At 35.1% G+C, this 17,965-nt stretch overlaps 1 protein-coding gene across 1 annotated transcript in view; it reads left to right on the top strand.

Moving 5' to 3' along the window:
* Window positions 1–17,965, top strand: part of ITGAV (integrin subunit alpha V) — an 88,901-nt gene that overhangs the window by 19,014 nt on the left and 51,922 nt on the right. Inside the window, exons 3-4 of the mRNA XM_017545059.2 lie at window positions 13,054–13,145; window positions 15,510–15,624. Of these exons, the coding sequence (XP_017400548.1) occupies window positions 13,054–13,145; window positions 15,510–15,624 (207 nt within the window). The remainder of the gene's footprint in view (window positions 1–13,053; window positions 13,146–15,509; window positions 15,625–17,965) is intronic.

The following is a 17,965-nucleotide window of genomic DNA, read 5'->3' as shown; positions in this document are numbered from 1 at the left end:
CTATTGCTGAATATGGAATAGCACCACGAGAATAATTTCTTATCCATCATGCCTCTTTGCATCATTTGCTAGAGATTTAAAGCTTTTATAGTAGTGTCTTTTTGGCTGGGTCTAAGTCCCCCATCTGTGAAAGACATGGAAAGCCTGTCCTATCTTGCACAAGTGAGAAAATTAAGAAGATTATGAGCTTGTAGAGGAAACTAAAAACTTAGGGTCTTTCAAGAGAAGAAAAGGTATAGGAATAAGATGGTGCCTTTTTCTCCTTTTGACTGGAAAACAAGGTAATAGGAAGGAAACATCCTTTGCAAATAAACCTGTTTATCTGTTGGGCTAATTAGTAATTCATAAACTAATTTTACTTTGTGTTTACCAGTGAGGTCCCTGGATATTAGTATATAATTTACTAAAAGGCAGTTTCACTGTTGCTTGTCACATGCATTAAGACATGCACTGGTAGCTAATTAAGAAAGTCTGGATTTTGCTTTTAAGGTAGCATAACACAACTTTTTTAGCTTTTGAAGAAGTCAGATGAACACTTTTGATGTGCTTTCTTTCCTACCCACTAGCATGATTTTGGTGGTTTGAGTTGGGGGTAAAGGAGAGGCTTTCCAATGTATAATTGAGAGACCAGTCTAAAACTTATTTCACTGTAATTCTGAATGGTGGACACAAATAGATTTATACCAAAATAAAGGAAGCATAACTGGAAAGGATCTAACTTTGCCTGGGGACTTTGGAGAGGCCTCCTAGATTAGCTGGTGACATTTGAGCTAATGAAAAATGAGATGAAATTCTTTAGATGTGAAGAGGGTTTCAGGTTGAGGAAACAGTATGTCCATACTTAGTAAAAGATGTTAGTGACTGAAAATCAAGTAATTCCATGTGCCCTATATATGTGTTTATGTGTGTGGGCATATGGGTTATACATATATGGTGGTGGGGTTGTGGGGTTGAGGGCATGATGAGGAATAAAGCTGGAAGTAGCTGAGGAAGGATCTAAATGAGTTTTTAAAAAGATATTCTAAATTAGAGGTCTGCCAAATAAATTTACCATTAAAGCTTAATGCATATGGAATATTAGAAATAGAAGAATCTAGAGCTCCATAGGAACATCTTGGATTCCTAGTTCTTTGTAGATTTCACATGAACATTACAGATGAACTAATACTTTCAGTACCCATTTTATTAATTTTCCTAGTCACTTTTTTTTGGTAGAATGATACAAGTTACATGAAATAATGAATATTATTATATACATATATTCAAAATATTTATAGAAATGACTTTTAAAAATGTGGAATTTTGTGATACGAAGTTTAATTTAGTAGAAGGTTCAGTCTAGGATGGAAGAGTTACTTGCTGCTTTGATTTTTGAATAATATTTATGCTTTATTGAGCCTTCAGGAATAAAAGGAAACCTCAGTCTAAAATTTAGATTTGTGAAATTTATCTCCAAAATGTGCTACACTGTTAGTTTTCTTTCAAGATTTTGACTCTTGCTTGTCATCTGTATTTTTCTTTTTCCCCCAAATTTGCTTGATAGAATGTATAAACGAAGCCACAACTAAAATGTTTAAAAAGTTTCCTATTTTATATATTCATGCAATGATGGAAATATTACAACTTGCCTTTGAAATGGCAGTTGCCCTCCTGGATTTTTAAATCTTTTCATCCAGTGACTCTTCATAATTTATAGATTTTAAACAAGATCTGCATAATCATGGAATATTTTTCCCCTAAATTGAAAGAATAATGTGAGCTTTGATATGTGGTGGAATTAGTGACAGTGAAAGAGTTATTTTGGGGTATGATTTCTTTGTTTTAGTCTAAGATGATTAACACATAGAAAACTCACAAGTGGATGTGGAAAAGTGGAACTGAAGAAAAGATTAATTACATGATTTAGTTTAGGGATTAATGATCTATGTATTTTCAGTAGTAAAGTTATTCCAAAACTGTAATAGATTGCAATGCAAAACAATATCCAGACTATTGATATAGCAAGCTAGTCTGTTCATGCAGTCTGTTACCTCAGTTTTGCCTTCATGGCCGCATTAGTTTCCTATTACTGTTGTCATCAGTTACCAAAGAACAAATTTGTTATCTTCAGTTACGGAGGTCAGATGTCCACAATGGATTCACTGGGCTAAATCAAGGTGAGAAACTGTTTCCTTGCCATTTCCAGCTTGTAGAGCCATTGGCATTCTTTGTCTTGTGATTCCTTCCCTTATCTTCAAAGCCAGCAATAGCTACTGGGGTCTTTCTCATGCTGCATTACTTGAACATTGACCCTTCTGCCTCCCTGTCATGATTATAATGGGTCCACCCAGATAATCGAGACTTATCTCTTATTTCAAGGCCCTTAATTTGATCACCTCTGCAAAGTCCTTTTTGCCTCGTAAGGTCACATATTTATGTGTCAGCTTCTGGGAATTGGAAGTTGAATATCTTAGGGACATTATTCCATCTACCACAGTGCCCTTTTATGTATTTTCTTTTATAATTATTTATTATTTTTTTCTTTAAAAAAGAGAGATGGGGTCTCACTGTGTTGACCAGGCTGGTCTAAAACTGTTGGCCTCAAGTGATGCTCCCATCTCAGCCTCCCAAAGTGCTAGGATTACAAGTGTAAGCTACAATTGATACTGGTTGAATTGCAAGGTATGCTGAGGCAATAACCATGCTTATATAAGTAGGCATTGCTGTCTCTCTTGTTCTGTTTCCCTTGGCAGCTTTGGTTATAAGGAATGTAAACTAGATTTAGAAGATGTAGGCTCAGATTCAGGTGCTAATACTTATTAGCTGTGACCTGGGGCAAGCACCATCCTCAATTTCCCCATTTGTCAAATAAGCGTAATACCTACCTCTCTGGGTTGCCATGTAGATCAAATGAGATAATGTTGGTCGGGCATGGTGGCCTGGTGGCTTATGCCTGTAAACCCAGCACTTTGGGAGGCAGAGGCAGGAGGATTGCTTGAGTCCAAGAGTTTGAGACCAGCCTGGGCAACATAATGAGACCTCATGTCTGACTTTTTTTTAAAAAGATAAAGTCTATGAAAGTATTAGATTGGTGCAAAAGTAATTGTGATTTTTGCCATTACTTTCAATACTTTATAAACAAGAAAGCATTATACAGGTGAAAAAAGAATTGTTTATGTTGTGCTGGTACTAGAACTGTACGGAAATAAATAATTATGGAAAAGGAAAGAAATAAAGATAATTATAGATATTCTTAAATGGATTATAGCTTGGTTTGCGTTTCAACTTGTGTTATTGTGACATTTGTGAAAATCCCCTTCTTATAACATGTTTTCCTTTTCTAGGGAAGCAGATGTTACTGACAGACTGATCCTTGGCCATGTTTCTTAGTAGTGTGCTTTTTGGGTTTTTTTCTCAAAAAGATAGACTGCTAATCTGCATTGAGAAAAGAGACCATATATCACCACCTTACCAAAGTCTCTTTGCTTAGACATGTAGGCCTACCTGCCTGTTTGTTAAGTATGTTTTTTTTTTCTTTTTTCTTTTTTTTTTTTAAAGAAGAAACTCCTACCTTTATATTCCAAATACAATGAATGGATGTCACCTACCACTAACCATTTCTGTCATACTGAAGGGTGGAGGTCAGATTACTATTCTTCCTACCCCAAACGGCTTGCTGGAATGCTTACCATTTGTTCCTAGAAGGGCCTAGGTGTAGGCTGACAGCAAACCTTGGCCATGCCAGTTCTATAGTCGAGAAAAATGCTGTGGAGTATTTTCTGGGTATAACTAGGCTTTGTATTTACTAGAGAATATAAAACATGTAGCGGTTTTCTAGCCTGTGCCGTCCAATTTCCATCTCATTGCAATTAAAACACTTAGGCAGACCCTAAACTAACCTCCTAAGTTTTACTTCCTCCTATTCGTGAATTTTCTGTCTTCCAGAGTTGTATCTAGGTATTTCTACAGTTGCAACTGTCCTGTAAATTAAAAAGCTAAAAAAAAAAAAAAAATTCTCCCTTCCCTTAATACAAAACAAATTTATATTAAGAATTTTTTTTTAATAAAAATGTTTCTCCTGCTATAATCTGTCATCCCCTGTTACAGAATTACACAGAGAGCTGGCAAGGACCTTAGAAATCATTTAGTCCAATCCCTTTATTACTAATTGACAGTCATACAATTAGTCAGTATTTTGATGTTTTCAGTGTTTTACTGAAACTAAACTCATAAGCTCTTTTAAAGTCTGTTTCTTTCCCTGCTCACCGTGATCTGACTCAGACCCATTCTTTTAGGACTTAACATACGATTGGCTTTTTTTTTTTTTTTTTTAAATCCGCAGTAAAGAGTTTCTGTCTTAAAATGTTAGATGCTTTCAGGATCATTTCCTTTTCATCACTGGAAGGAAACAAACCAGCATTGATAAAGCAGTGAGTGTTTTCAAAAGGCCTGTATTCTCTGTGCTGCACTCCAGCAGGACCATCAGAATTACTCATGAAGAAGAGGGAGATTTTGATTCTTTATTCGCTGTGGTGGTAATAACTAACTAACTCAATGAATACCAATCCCAGTGAAATGAGCTTCATCCTGTTTTCTTCTGGTTCTGTTTTCCGATTCTTCTTGTTTATTTGTAGATAACAGCTGTATCTTATTTTATGTAAAAGATGTTTCTGGATAGTTCTATATAAATTAATAACACTTGTGCATGTCTATGGATTATGGTTGCAAAACTTATTTTTGTATATATAAATGATAAATTTTTCAAACACTTTGGATTTGGGGACCTTGGTCTCTTGGCCATTTTAAGTCAGTATAGGTAAGCTTCAAGAGACATTTGAAGACACTTTGGAAGTTTATAAAGCAAATTGTCCTTTCATGAATAGTACTAGTTCTAATATCTTACTACTACTTAAAAAATTAAGGAACTGTACTTCCTTACTAAAGCAAATAAATCATTAACCACCATTTTAGTCTTCAGTAGTATCTAGAATGTTAATTTTTTAAATTAATTATATTTTGCAATATTCTACTCTAATAGTTTGATTCCATAACATAGAATAGAAGTTCCTAGGAACGTTAATGCTTAAAAAAAGAAGAGCTTGCATGATTAAAGTTTTTCTTGTATTTTATGAACTAAAACTATATGTATGAGATGAAAATGTAAACATAAAGTTAATTAAGAGGGAATATAGGAGCTTCAAACTAAGCTTTTGAATATGAGAATTGAGGGATACTTATCCACACTACTTTTTTGAAAACCTTTAAAACATTTTATAAATAACGCAAATCCATTGATAAAAATATGAGAAAACCAGACCTACCTAAATTTCACCGCTCAGGAAACCAGTGGCCATAGGATATACTTTTGTGTGTGTATTTGTCATGTACCTTGTGGCCTGTGTATATTCCGTGTGTGTGTGTGTGTGTGTGTGTGTGTGTGTGTGTGTGTGTATGTGTGTGTGTGTGTGTCTGTGAATAAATACACAAAATATGTAAAGTTATCGTTTACTCTGTCTCCTATTCTGTTGGGCATTCTGTTGTTTTACTATTATGATAAAACTTTGAACATGTTTATTAGTCTTAGTTCATATTGCAAAATGGTTTTTTTAGTTAATTTTTTAAAATTAAATTTAGAAGCCAAAGGAATGTGTGTTTCAGGACTTCTGATTCATATTTGCCAAATAGGAAAATATTGACACAAGCAATCTTTGAACCAAATTTGATACTATCTTTCTTTGTCTGACAAGTGAAACATATATCTTGTTTTAATTTACATTTCTGTCATTTCTGGTAAGGCTTGAGTCTTTTTTCATATGCTTATTAGCTCTTTCTGGGTTTTTAAATTTTGTTTTCTATTATCCGTTTTTATTCTTGGTCTATTACTCTTCTAACACATCTGTTTTTAATTTTGAAAAAGTCTTTATTATACACATACATTTCTGTTCAACGTTGCAGCTACTTTTCCTCCTGACACATTTGTCAGTTTTAAAAACAGCTTTATTGACATATAATTTACCACAACATTGACCTGTTTTAAATGTATAATTCAATGAATTTTACTATATTTATAGAGTTTTATAGCCTTACTACAGTCTAATTCCAGAGCATCTCCATTACCCTAAAAAGAAATGTGACCAACATCAATCTCTCCTCATTTGTGCCTCCAGCCCTAAGCAGCTATTAATTTACTTTCTGTGTCTACATATATTTGGCTTTGGATATTTTATATAACTAGGATTATGTGATACATAGTCATTTATATTGTAGCATGTGTCAGTGCTGCATCCCATTTTTATTGCCTAACAGTATTCAACTGAATGAATAAACTTTTTTTTTATACCAGTAGGTGCACATTTGAGTGTTTTCCGCCTCTTGGCTGTTGTGAATGTTCATACGCTATGAACATTCATGTGCAAATCTTTGTGTGGACATATGTTTTCCTTTCTCTTGGAGAGACGTCTAGGAGTGGAATTGCTGCATCATATGGTAATCTATATTTATCTTTTTTAGAACTGTCAAACTATTTTCAAAAGTGACTGCACCATTTTACATTTCTGTTAGTAATGTATGAGGGTTTCAGTGTCTCCATATCCTTATTGACACTCATATTCTGTCCTTTTTATATTGTAATAACCATCCTAATGAGTATGAAACTGTATTTTATTGTGGTTTTGATTTGCATTTGCCTGATAATGAATAATGTTGAACATCTTTTCTTGTGCTTGCTAGCTGTTTCTTCTTTGGAGAAACATCTATTCAAATTGTTTGCTCATTTTTAATTTGGTTGTTTTGTTGAGTTGTAGAAGGTTTTTTTTTTCCATATTATTCTTGATACAAGTTTTTTATCCAGTATTTGATAAGTAATTTTCTCAATTTTTGGGTTATCTTTTCACTTTTTAAGCACAAAAGTTTTTAATTTTAATTGGCTAATGTGTCTACTCTTTTATCACTTATGCTTTTGGTTTTCTAAATCATTGCCTAACCCGAGTTTATGCAGATTTCTTTCCTTATTTTCTTCTAAGAGTTTTATAGTTTTAGCTCTTACATTTAAAAATGTCTGTAATCTATTTTGAGTTAATTTTTTGGTACGGTTTAAGGTAGGGTTCCAAATTAATTTTTCTGTGTATGAGTATCCAGTTGTCCCAGCACCATTAGTTAAAAAGACTATTTCTTTGCCACTGAATTTGCGTGGCATCTTTGTCAAAAATCAGTTAACTGTGAAAGTAAAGGTTCCCTTGATGTTAAAATGTACTACTATTTATGCACAACTAAAAATGCTGAAAATGTCACCATTATAAATATGTCACCATTGACTATTGTACACATTCAGATTTTAGGCATGTTAGTATCTGAATATTTGCAGCTCTGAATCAATGAAATGTATTATTTCAAAATAACATTGGGTTACAAATAAATGCATGATAACAGTAGTTGTCTGACCTCTAAATTATTTTCTCCCAAATTTTCCTTATTTATGGCTCTCTGAAAATATTTTATATAATTATGTATTATTTTTCTCCTTGAGAAACAAAGACTTAACTGTCTCCCTTAATGGTATATTACTCTCATTTAGGCATTGGAGGTACCCATGATTTATTTAAATATATAATTGGATGCTCAAAGAGTTCTTCCACTAACCTGCCAATTTTTACGTAATAAATAAGTATGCTTTATTTGAAGATTTTTTTTTCCAAGCAAATTTGTTACAGGAAGTGCAGCTAAACAGAAGCGATGTTTGAAGTAAAAAGCTGCTTAAGAAAATCTGTGAATTGTCTGTTCTATTAAAGGGTAAATAGAGGGTGGCGTTGTTTTAGTAGCCTTTTTTTTTTCTTTTTCCTTTTTTTTTTTTAAGCTAAAAATAAGTTCTTTAAGGACCTGAATTATGTCATTACTCACACAAGTCATAGTAATGATTAGGAACCAAGGGACTAAAATCACATTTAGTTTCGAAATGGAAGTTTGCTGTCTTGCTTTTATAAGGCTGTAGCATTCTTGTTCACTTTGGCCTTTTCATGAAAAGGTGACATAATCTTGTTCCAAGGGATGTTCTTTTGGCATGAAAAGAAGAAACAAAACATTTTACTTAGGATAAGAAGGTAATTGTATTTTAAAAATAAGCATTGCCCATAATTGTCCAGCAATTTGAATCCCGAATGTGTTGACAATGCCTTTGGAAACACCAGGGAAAAGCATTGGCTGCTACTAAGGGGTAGAGTCGAAAGCTACGACAATCTGCTTTTCTTGTTTGCCTTTGTCCTCAAGCATGCAGTAATGGGAGTTTGATAAAATGCAAATGACAAAAAAAAATGCTAATGGCATGTTTCAAAACCTGGAAAAGTAGACATGAAATTTTCAAGTCTCTGGTGATTTACTTGCTTATTAACTTCAAGTTTCTCTAGCAAAGTTTTCCTCTGTATTTTTTAAAGTGATAGTATAGAGCCTTATGTTAATTTATATAATGCAGAGCAATTTCTTCTCTACTTGAGATTTAAAGATTATTAAATAAAATATTTAATATTTAGGTTATTTAAATAAATACTTTTATTTATTTAGATAATTAAAATTATTTATTGTATGAGATACTCTTTTTTCTGTTTTATTTATCTGGGTGAACAGAGCTAATCTTCCAATGTGTTTTATGATTATGGGCAGAAATCTTTGTATTCTTGTCTGTTGCCTGAGGAAGCATTTCTTCCAGCCCTTGAGTTTCTGTAGTTGTCTGTGTCCTATTTCTTTTTCAAGAGTGTCAGAATAGTCCAGGCCATCTGAGGAGGTCCAACATCATCCTAAATGCTGAATTCAGGCTGTGATTCAAAATATTTACTTCACTCATATGCCCCAGGATAGCTGCCAGTTTCAGCCAGGTCATGAATGAACTTCTCGTCAGTTTGTGTGGCGAGCAGGCTTTCTTTTGCTTTCTCTTTCCCCACTCTGTTTACACTTCCTTTGGGTGAAACTTCTATGTAACATTGAATCAAGGATTTTAAGACTTGGTCTCCAGAAAAACAATTTTGATTAGTAAAGAAAAACTTCCTAATGAGCAAACTTCCTAAAAAGATGGTAATTTGAGATTGTAATTCTGTTGCAGCTGAAGGCATTGAAAGCAGTGGATGATGTTTTTCTTTTTAAAGATCCTTAACTAAGTTTTGGGTGCCAGTGTATGCCAATGCATTATATCCAGATATACTGGACTACTTTGATTTCCAAAAAGATAGGTCAAGTTTGTATTGATTTTGCATGAATTTTCTAGCTTAAGTTAAGGCTGATGTCCACAAAGACAGATACCCATAATTGTTATGCCAAGGGATGCTTTTGACACTTTTTTAAAACAATGGGAAACAGAACGTGGTAGCTGTGCAAGCCTATGCTGCTTGAGAGGGCCCAGCAGCATCCTGTGCTTCCATATGCAAATATAAAGAGAAATAACGTTAGTTAAGAAAAGCATTTATGGAGGCGAATTTTCAAAGTAGTAGGGAGAGATTGGATAACCATTAACAAAAGAGAAACTTCGCTTTTCAGGAATATAATAATTGAGAAAAAAGTGCATAGCATAGAATGCAATTCAAAAATCCCATAAAGCCCATTCTTAGCATGGCATAAAGGCTCTTGACAAAAGTGGGAATGTACATTAATACAGCTACTATGGAGTACAGTGTGGAAGTTCTTCAAAAACTGCAAATGGGGGTACCATATGATCTGGCAATCCCACTTCCAGGCATTTAACTAAAGGAAAGAAAATCAGTATATCAAAGAGACATCTGTGCCCCTGTATTTATTGGAACGCTATTCACAGTCACAAAGATATGGAATCAATTCAGGTGTCTAACAACAGATGAATAGGTAAAGAAAACATGGTGTGTGTATGTGTATATACACACACGTATATGTGTGTGTATACATATATATGTGTATAATATATATACGTATATATCTACATATATATAGGGTATGTGTATTTATATTCCTGTGTGTGTTCAGGAATATGCATATATGCATACACAATGGAAAAATTTGGTATATGTGCATATGTGTGTTCAGCCATAAAAAGAATGAAATCTGTCATTTATGGCAACATGGATGGAACTGGAGGATATTATATTAAATGAAGTAAGCCAGGAACAGAAAAGTAAACACTGCATGTTTTCACTATATGTAGAAGCTAAGAAAAGTTGATCTCATAGAAGTAAAATGCAGAAGATACTAGAGGCTGGGAAAGGCAGGGAGATTGGGAAAATAGAATTTGTTTAAAGACACGAAATTACAGCTAGACAGGAGGAGTAAGTTCTGGTGTTCTCTACCATTGTGGGATTATTATAGTGAAAAATAATGTATTATCTAATTTCAAATAGGTAGAAGGAAGATATTGAATGTTCCCAACACAAAAAAGTACTAAATTTCAAGATGATAAAATGCTTATTACTCTGAACTGATAAGTATACATTATATGTATTGAACATAACTATGTTCATGAACATAACCATGAATATGTAAAAGTATATATCAATTAAGAAAAAAAGACTCTTCTCTGTCCAAGGTGGCTCATGCCTGTGATCCCAGCACTTTGAGAGGCTGAGGTGGGCAGATCACCTGAGGTCAGGAATTCAAGACCAGGCTGGCTAACATGGTGAAACCCTGTCTCTACTGAAAGTACAAAAAAGTAGCTGGGTGTGGTGGCATGCACCTGTAATCCCAGCTACTCTGGAGGCTGAGACAAGAGAATTGCTTGAACCCAGGAGGTGGAGGTTGCAGTGAGCTGAGATCACGCCACTGCACTCCAGCCTGAATGACAGAGCAAGACTCCATCTCGAAAAAGAGAAAAAGGCTCTTGATAACAACTCCCTTCCTGACCATTCTCTCTAGTTAAGCAACTCACAGTTCTCTATAAAAATTCAATCTTTCATCTCTTTGCACAACATTTTTCTCTTGCCCCAGAAAACATTCCCTCACTTGTACTGTGCCCTCACTTTCCTATAACTCTTTATGGGTTCTTGTACTATTTTCCACCATAATTGCTTATTCCTATAAATTATCTCTTGTGTTAGACAAATGTTTCCATAAGAGGCAGACTACCATTTCACCATGGGTTAGCATCATGAATAGACAAACCCACCTGAATTTTCAGTTAGGATAGGAATCCAGAGTGGAGGGAATAAAGTTTCTAGGCAAGAGGACCTCGGACACAAATGCCTGCAGGTGGGAATAAGCATGACTTGTTTCAGAGACTGGGGACGAAGGTTAAGAGAACCCTTGAACGTAAAAATAAGTATATCATCCCAGCACTTTGGGAGATTTGACCTCCTTGAGCCCAGGAGGTCAAGACTAGGCTAGACAACATGATGAAACCCTGTTTCTACAGAAAAATACAAAAATTAGCCAAACATGGTAGCATACACCTGTAGATCCAGCTGCTCTTGAGGCTGAGGTGGGAGGATTGTTCGAGCCCAGGAGGTTGAGGCTGCCGTGAGCAGTGATCACACTACTGCAATCCCAAAAGAGAAATATTCCTAAATTTGAAATTGAGGGAGATATGGGGATTGATTAAAAAAGTATTCTATGGCTGTATAATGGTATACTACACAACAATGAAAATGATACCATAGATCTGCCTTTATAAGTGGCATATTAAGGGGGGAAATGTATGTATATTTATTTAATAATGTCATCTTAAATATTGACTTAATATCTTTTTTACATATAAAAGGACATGCATGTATTTATGAAACAAGTCTTTAGGATAGATACTAATGTGTTAACAGAGGTAATTTCTTTATGGTGGGGTTTGGTATTTAGATTTATCTTTATTTACAGCCTTGTTTAATGTATTAGTTTGTTTTGCAATGCGTAAGGCTTTTATAATTAAAGTAAATACAGTAAATGTTAAAAAGGAAAGAAAGTACCACTGGTCTTGTGCATATGTTTTGTACTTGTTGATTGCTATGTTTTAAAAAATTATTTTGAAAATTTTCAAACCTATAGAAAATTTGAATTTCAGTAATGCAATGAACATCAAACAATACACTGTTCACTTAGCTTCACCCATTGCTACAGACATTCTTACACTTACCCCTAAATAGTGCAGCATGCATCTCATGTAAACTAGGACATTTTCTCATATAACTACAATACAGTCATCACGTTAGAAATGAATCATGAATAATATTAATAGTAACAATGTAATTATTGCTGAATTATACATTATTACTGTTATGTACTCTGCAGTTCACAATTCAAATTTCCACAATGATTTCGATAAGGTCCTCTGTAACTTTGAAAAAAGTTATTTGGACACAAAATTCAATCAAAATTCATCTTGCATTTGGTCACTATGTCTTATTGGTCTCTTTCAATCTGGAAGTGTTTTCTGCTCTTTTTGTCTTTCATGATGTTGACATTTTTGAGGACTCTATCCCGTGTGTCCTGTAGGTAGGTGTACTTGTATTGGTAAGAATATAGTGATGTTTGGTCTGTCCCAATGCAAAATTTTGTTTTTGACGTTGGAGTTTTAGTGTACAGAAATAATTTTCTCAATAGTGAGGACTGAAGTAATAAAAATAAATGTTTGAGTATAGTGTGCCATATTGAATTCTTTTTTCTACCAACCAAATCAAGTCTCCTGGATTCTCACTCTTGCATTGTTGTCGTAGGCACACGTCTCAGTCTTGTCTTTTATACCATTTTACACAAAGGTGTTTCATAGCCTTTAATTTTCATAAATATTGTTATGCCACAGAAAGAACGTCTGGGAATAGGTGACCATAATAATTTGCTTAATAGTTAGTTATCTAACAGTTGAGCAACTGGAAAACTTTACTGACAATTGCTTTTTCATTCATGTGTGTTATAATTAATGGGGCCAATAATAGCACTGAGACACTTTTGGATCATCATGTATTCTATGTTTCTGATTAGTTGAAAGTCTCTAATATGTATAAAGTGTATATGAGAAAAATAATCAGTAGAGTATTTGATTAATCAAAGGTGTACTATTTCTCAACCTGTCTGAATAGAAATAAACTGTTACATTTATTTCTAATAATAATTTTGTGTCTTACCCCCCACAATATTCTTTTTTAGGTGATAGAAATTATGCCAAGGATGATCCATTGGAATTTAAGTCCCATCAGTGGTTTGGAGCATCTGTGAGGTCAAAACAGGATAAAATTTTGGTAAGTATTCTGGATATTTACTCACAGGTGAGTTTAGTCTATGTGAAGACTCAGACGATTTTATGTTTTCAGGCTGATAGTAAAATTCAGTGCTCAAGGGCGCTGCAGTGTTTAACAACATAAGATAGCTCGTATCAAAGGCCACTCTATCCAGGGAGGCCATCTCTGTTGCCCTTCTGAACAGATTTCCACTTCTTTTCACCCTCATTCCTACATTGTTTTACCTGCCCCACTTGATAGTTCCCATCAGTTTATTTCCACCCAACCGATTATAGGAAGTGTGGCTTTGGTTGACAAATGCTTCAGTATTTCCTCTCTTTGAAAATACAACATGATGTTGAAGTAGGATACAGAACAAAGAAAAAAAAATTACAACCTTCCTTCACCTCATCTCCCTCTATGCCCTGTCCATTCCTCTGCTCCTCTTCTCAGACACTTTCTGAAATGTTTTCTATAGTAGCCATCCTAGTTCTTCACATTCCCTTTCCTATGTCACCACTGACTTTCAGGTCACTGAAATCCACTAGCATTTATACGTATCTACATACATACATGCCGTAATGTTCTGTTTTTTCTGCCAGTATCTCTTTTTTATCTTTCTTGCATTCTCAGTATAATTCAGAATGGTCAACAACCCTTCTTTTTAAAGTAAATTGTTCGCTTGATTTCTGTGACCTGTGTTTTCCTGGTTTTTCTCCTATTTTACTGACTGCTCTTTTGTAGCCTCCTTTAATGGCTCTTCTTTTGTTCAATTTCCAAATATTGGGGAGTCCTTGATCTCCATTTGGCCCCCTTTGCTTCTTTTAACTACAACTTTTACCTCGAGGTTCCTAGCCATCTTGTGGCTGTAAGTATAATGCCCAAATCTGTACCTCTAGTTTTTAATTCTCTCTGGATCCTTAAAGGCATATTACCAGACTACATTTTGGCTTCCAAATGAACATGGCCAAAATAGGACTCTTCTTTCTTTCCATCAAAGAAGAGAAACAAATAAAAATCTATTATATATATCTTTCCCAATTTATTTGGAAGCATGGCTTTCCGCCCTATTCGCTAGCGAGCGCTCGCAATCTGCCTCAAAAATATATCTCACATTTATTAGTAGATCTTCGTGTCCGCTATTTCTACCCTACAACAAGCCACCATCATTACCCCCTTGAACCAGAGCAACGGCTCTTCCCATCCTGCTGCTGCTTCCCTTACCCTAACTGCAAGAAGGACCGGAGTGAACCAGAACATTTTACCTTCTTGATTAAAACAGTCAAGTGGCTTTCTATCACTCTCTGAATAAGTATGGCAAGCTCATCCTGGCCTAAAAACATCTACCAAAACAAGTCACTGGCTATGTCTTCAGCCTCTTCTCATTCCATCTAACATACTAAAGCCAAGCTTGTCTTTAATGCTTTCACATTCCAAATCATTTCAGTTAGTACCTTAGTGTTTCTGTTCCCTCTGCTTGTATTAGTTGTCTTTATGATTTATACTTGGCTAGCCCCTTGTCATTCAGATTTCAGCTTTATTTCCCCAGAGAGCCCTCACCCTATTTTAATTACTTACATAGTATTTATTATTGCCTTTATTTTTTCATCTAATTATGCTGCATAGGGAAGGATTTGCCTAGGAGGTGAAATTTCAGCAGCATTTTTAAGGATGTGCCACATTTCAGCAGTTGGAGCTAAAGGATGGGGTTGAGAGTGGGGATATTCTAGGCAGAAAAAGGTACAAAGAAGCAGCAGTAAACAAAGGGAGCACACCATCCACTCTGGGGTATCAAGTACATGTGAAGTAGCCACTATGACCTACTTCCACTGTTCTCAGAGTACATATAGAATAAGTCATTGTTGATATTCTGCAGTGCTTATGTTAGCACTTTGCTTCAAAAAGTATTGTAGAAAATCAATTAAACCTTTTTCACTAAATGAATTGTTACACATTTGGTAGATTACTATGCTGTTAAAGCATTCATTACTGCTCCATGTGGTATTAAAATCTAGAATACTGAAAACAAAAAGGTCACAGTTTATTTGGAAAGTAAATAAAATAAGCACTGCACATTCTTTTACTCTCTTCATAAATTATTTGCTGTATAATTTACGGGGTATATTCCACATCCGTGAGTGTTACTTAGTTCAAAAGCTAATTAGGTCTCAACCTTTAGCATGGTATATTACATCAAGAAATATGCTACCTGAAATAACTATTTTGCTATTTTGAAAAAAAAAAATTGCACTCCTGCCTGGGCAACAGACTGAGACTCCATCTCAAAAAAGAGAAAGTGATGTTATATTCTGAAATAGTATAGAGCATCTGAAACACTAAATTTTTAGAAAATCTTTATGTCATAGACCAATCCTTTGATTTTAGGCCTGTGCCCCATTGTACCATTGGAGGACGGAGATGAAACAGGAGCGAGAGCCTGTTGGAACATGCTTTCTTCAAGATGGAACAAAGACTGTTGAGTATGCTCCATGCAGATCGCGTATGTACAGGATATTGTACCAGCTTTTAAGAAGGGGGTGGGCAGCCTAGTTTGTTAAAAATGTGTGTGTGTGTGCGTGCGTGTGTGTGTGTGTGTGTGTGATTAAAACATGTAGACATACTATGATGATGAGAACAAAATGAAAACAATCCTACTAATGTAGAGATTACAAATGTGAAGTAAACTGGTTTGCTTTTTCTAAGAACTCATTTTCATCTTTCTTTGTTAGTATGATAATAATTACTATCTGATTTTAAGAACCTATATTTTTAATTACTAATAGTCAAAAGATGCTCAGTTGAGTTTCTCTAATGGAGAAGATATGGACCTCACAACTAAAGATTCTTACTCAGTAGGTTTGGGTCAGACCTGGGTACCTGCATTTTTAACAGACTCTACAAGGCAATTCTGATAGATACCAAAGTTTGAGAACTCCTACTTTATATTAATAATGATATTGAAGTAAAAAATATTATGTCTTAAAGAGCCAAAGTTTATATTGAAAGATGAACACTGAACTCAGAAGCCTTGACTCTGAATTTTCCTGCTCTTAATCAGGATTTCTTTGTAAACCTGCTACCAAGCCCACCCCTTTTTGGTGATCCAGAGGATTTTATGCCCTTCACTAATATTACTTGAAATTCCAAAACGAATTAATATCATGGCTAAAGATGACTTCAGGCACTTATAATTTTGATTATGCTTTTCAAAAATCTGTACATCCTCTTCTCTTTGGAGATTCCAATCCTTTTGTGCCACGCTACCGTTTGTTGAATTGGCTGCTACTCCAGATCTTCCTTGTACCAGAAGCATAAAAGTAGATTACTGAAATGCAGTATAGTGTTTATACCTAGAGCCCTTAGGCCATTATTTTTTATGTTCCACCGGTCACCACATAGTTTAGTAGAGAGAATTAGTAACAAAAGCACAACATGTAAGACTGCTACAACTACATTTTTTTTTTTTTTTTGAGACAGAGTTTTGCTCTTGTTACCCAGGCTGGAGTGCAATGGCGCGACCTCGGCTCACCGCAACCTCCACCTCCTGGGTTCAGGCAATTCTCCTGCCTCAGCCTCCTGAGTAGCTGGGATTACAGGCGCATGCCACCATGCCCAGCTAATTTTTTGTATTTTTAGTAGAGATGGGGTTTCACCATGTTGACCAGGATGGCCTCGATCTCTTGACTTTGTGATCCACCCGCCTCGGCCTCCCAAAGTGCTGGGATTACAGGCGTGAGCCACCGTGCCTGGCCATTTTTTTTTTTTAATCCATGTTAAGTGATGTGACACCAGGTCAAAGGGACTCTTCTGTCCTCCATATTCTAAGTAATTGAACCTATGGGAAACTGCAGATTATTTCAATAAACACTTATTTTCTTAGCCCAGCACTTTGATCCTACATGTTGTAAGTGGGAAGTGAACATTAAAAGAATGATGCCCACTCAGATCTGTATTGTGTGTTAGGAAAGAGAAAAAATTAGGTTAGAATACACTGCACAGGATGGGGGAAATTGAGGCTTTATCCTCAGTGCTTGGATGCCATCTGCACTGCCATCTTTATGTTGGTATTTTGGTTATGGTACTGTCATCTTTGGTGGTATGTAGAGAATCTGAAGACCAAATTTGTATTTTTAATTTCTATGTTTAAAGAATATTCCCATTTGAGAAGATAACTTTATAGCTATAAAGAATGAGCTAACGCTTGTGTGCTAGGTTTGTTACTTATTATGTGATGTACACACATACACACATCTACCCTTATTTTCATTTGATGCATGTGGGAACTGAGATTCACACAGTTGAAGCAATTTTATTTCCACATCTTATGGTACTGAATGGTCAAATGAGGATTTAAACCCAAGTTTGTCTATTCCAAAGGAACCTTTCCTCTACATTATTCACAGTAGAAAATGCTTTCCATGTCAATTGCTTCTGTGTTAAGCACAGCTTTTCTACAAAGAATACATCCTGCTTTCATGACCCAGGTTTGGATAATTCCTGATATATAAGAATACGTGGAAATCTCCTGAAAACATACATTCTAACAATGAAGAACAAGGGTTATTCACATGCTTTTATTTGGTTTAGGCACAGAAATGTTAAAGTCATTTAAAGCCATATTATGACTTTAACATCCAAATCAGGTGAACGAACTCTGGCTTGTGGGCCTCTTTTTGTGAATAAAGTTTTATTGGCATACAGCCACATGCATTTTTTTATGTGTCATCTATAATGGTCTAGTAGAGCTGTGAGAGTTGAGTTATTGCCACACTATGTGGCTTCTGGGCCTAAAATATTTACTGCTTGGCTTTTTTTTTTTTTTTTTTTTTTTTTTTTTTTTT

This window comes from Cebus imitator, unplaced genomic scaffold, assembly GCF_001604975.1.
Source record: "Cebus imitator isolate Cc_AM_T3 unplaced genomic scaffold, Cebus_imitator-1.0 Scaffold176, whole genome shotgun sequence".
NCBI classification, from domain to species: domain Eukaryota; kingdom Metazoa; phylum Chordata; class Mammalia; order Primates; family Cebidae; genus Cebus; species Cebus imitator.
Note: the sequence above shows the minus strand (reverse complement) of the source record. Positions and strands in the feature narration are given on the sequence as shown.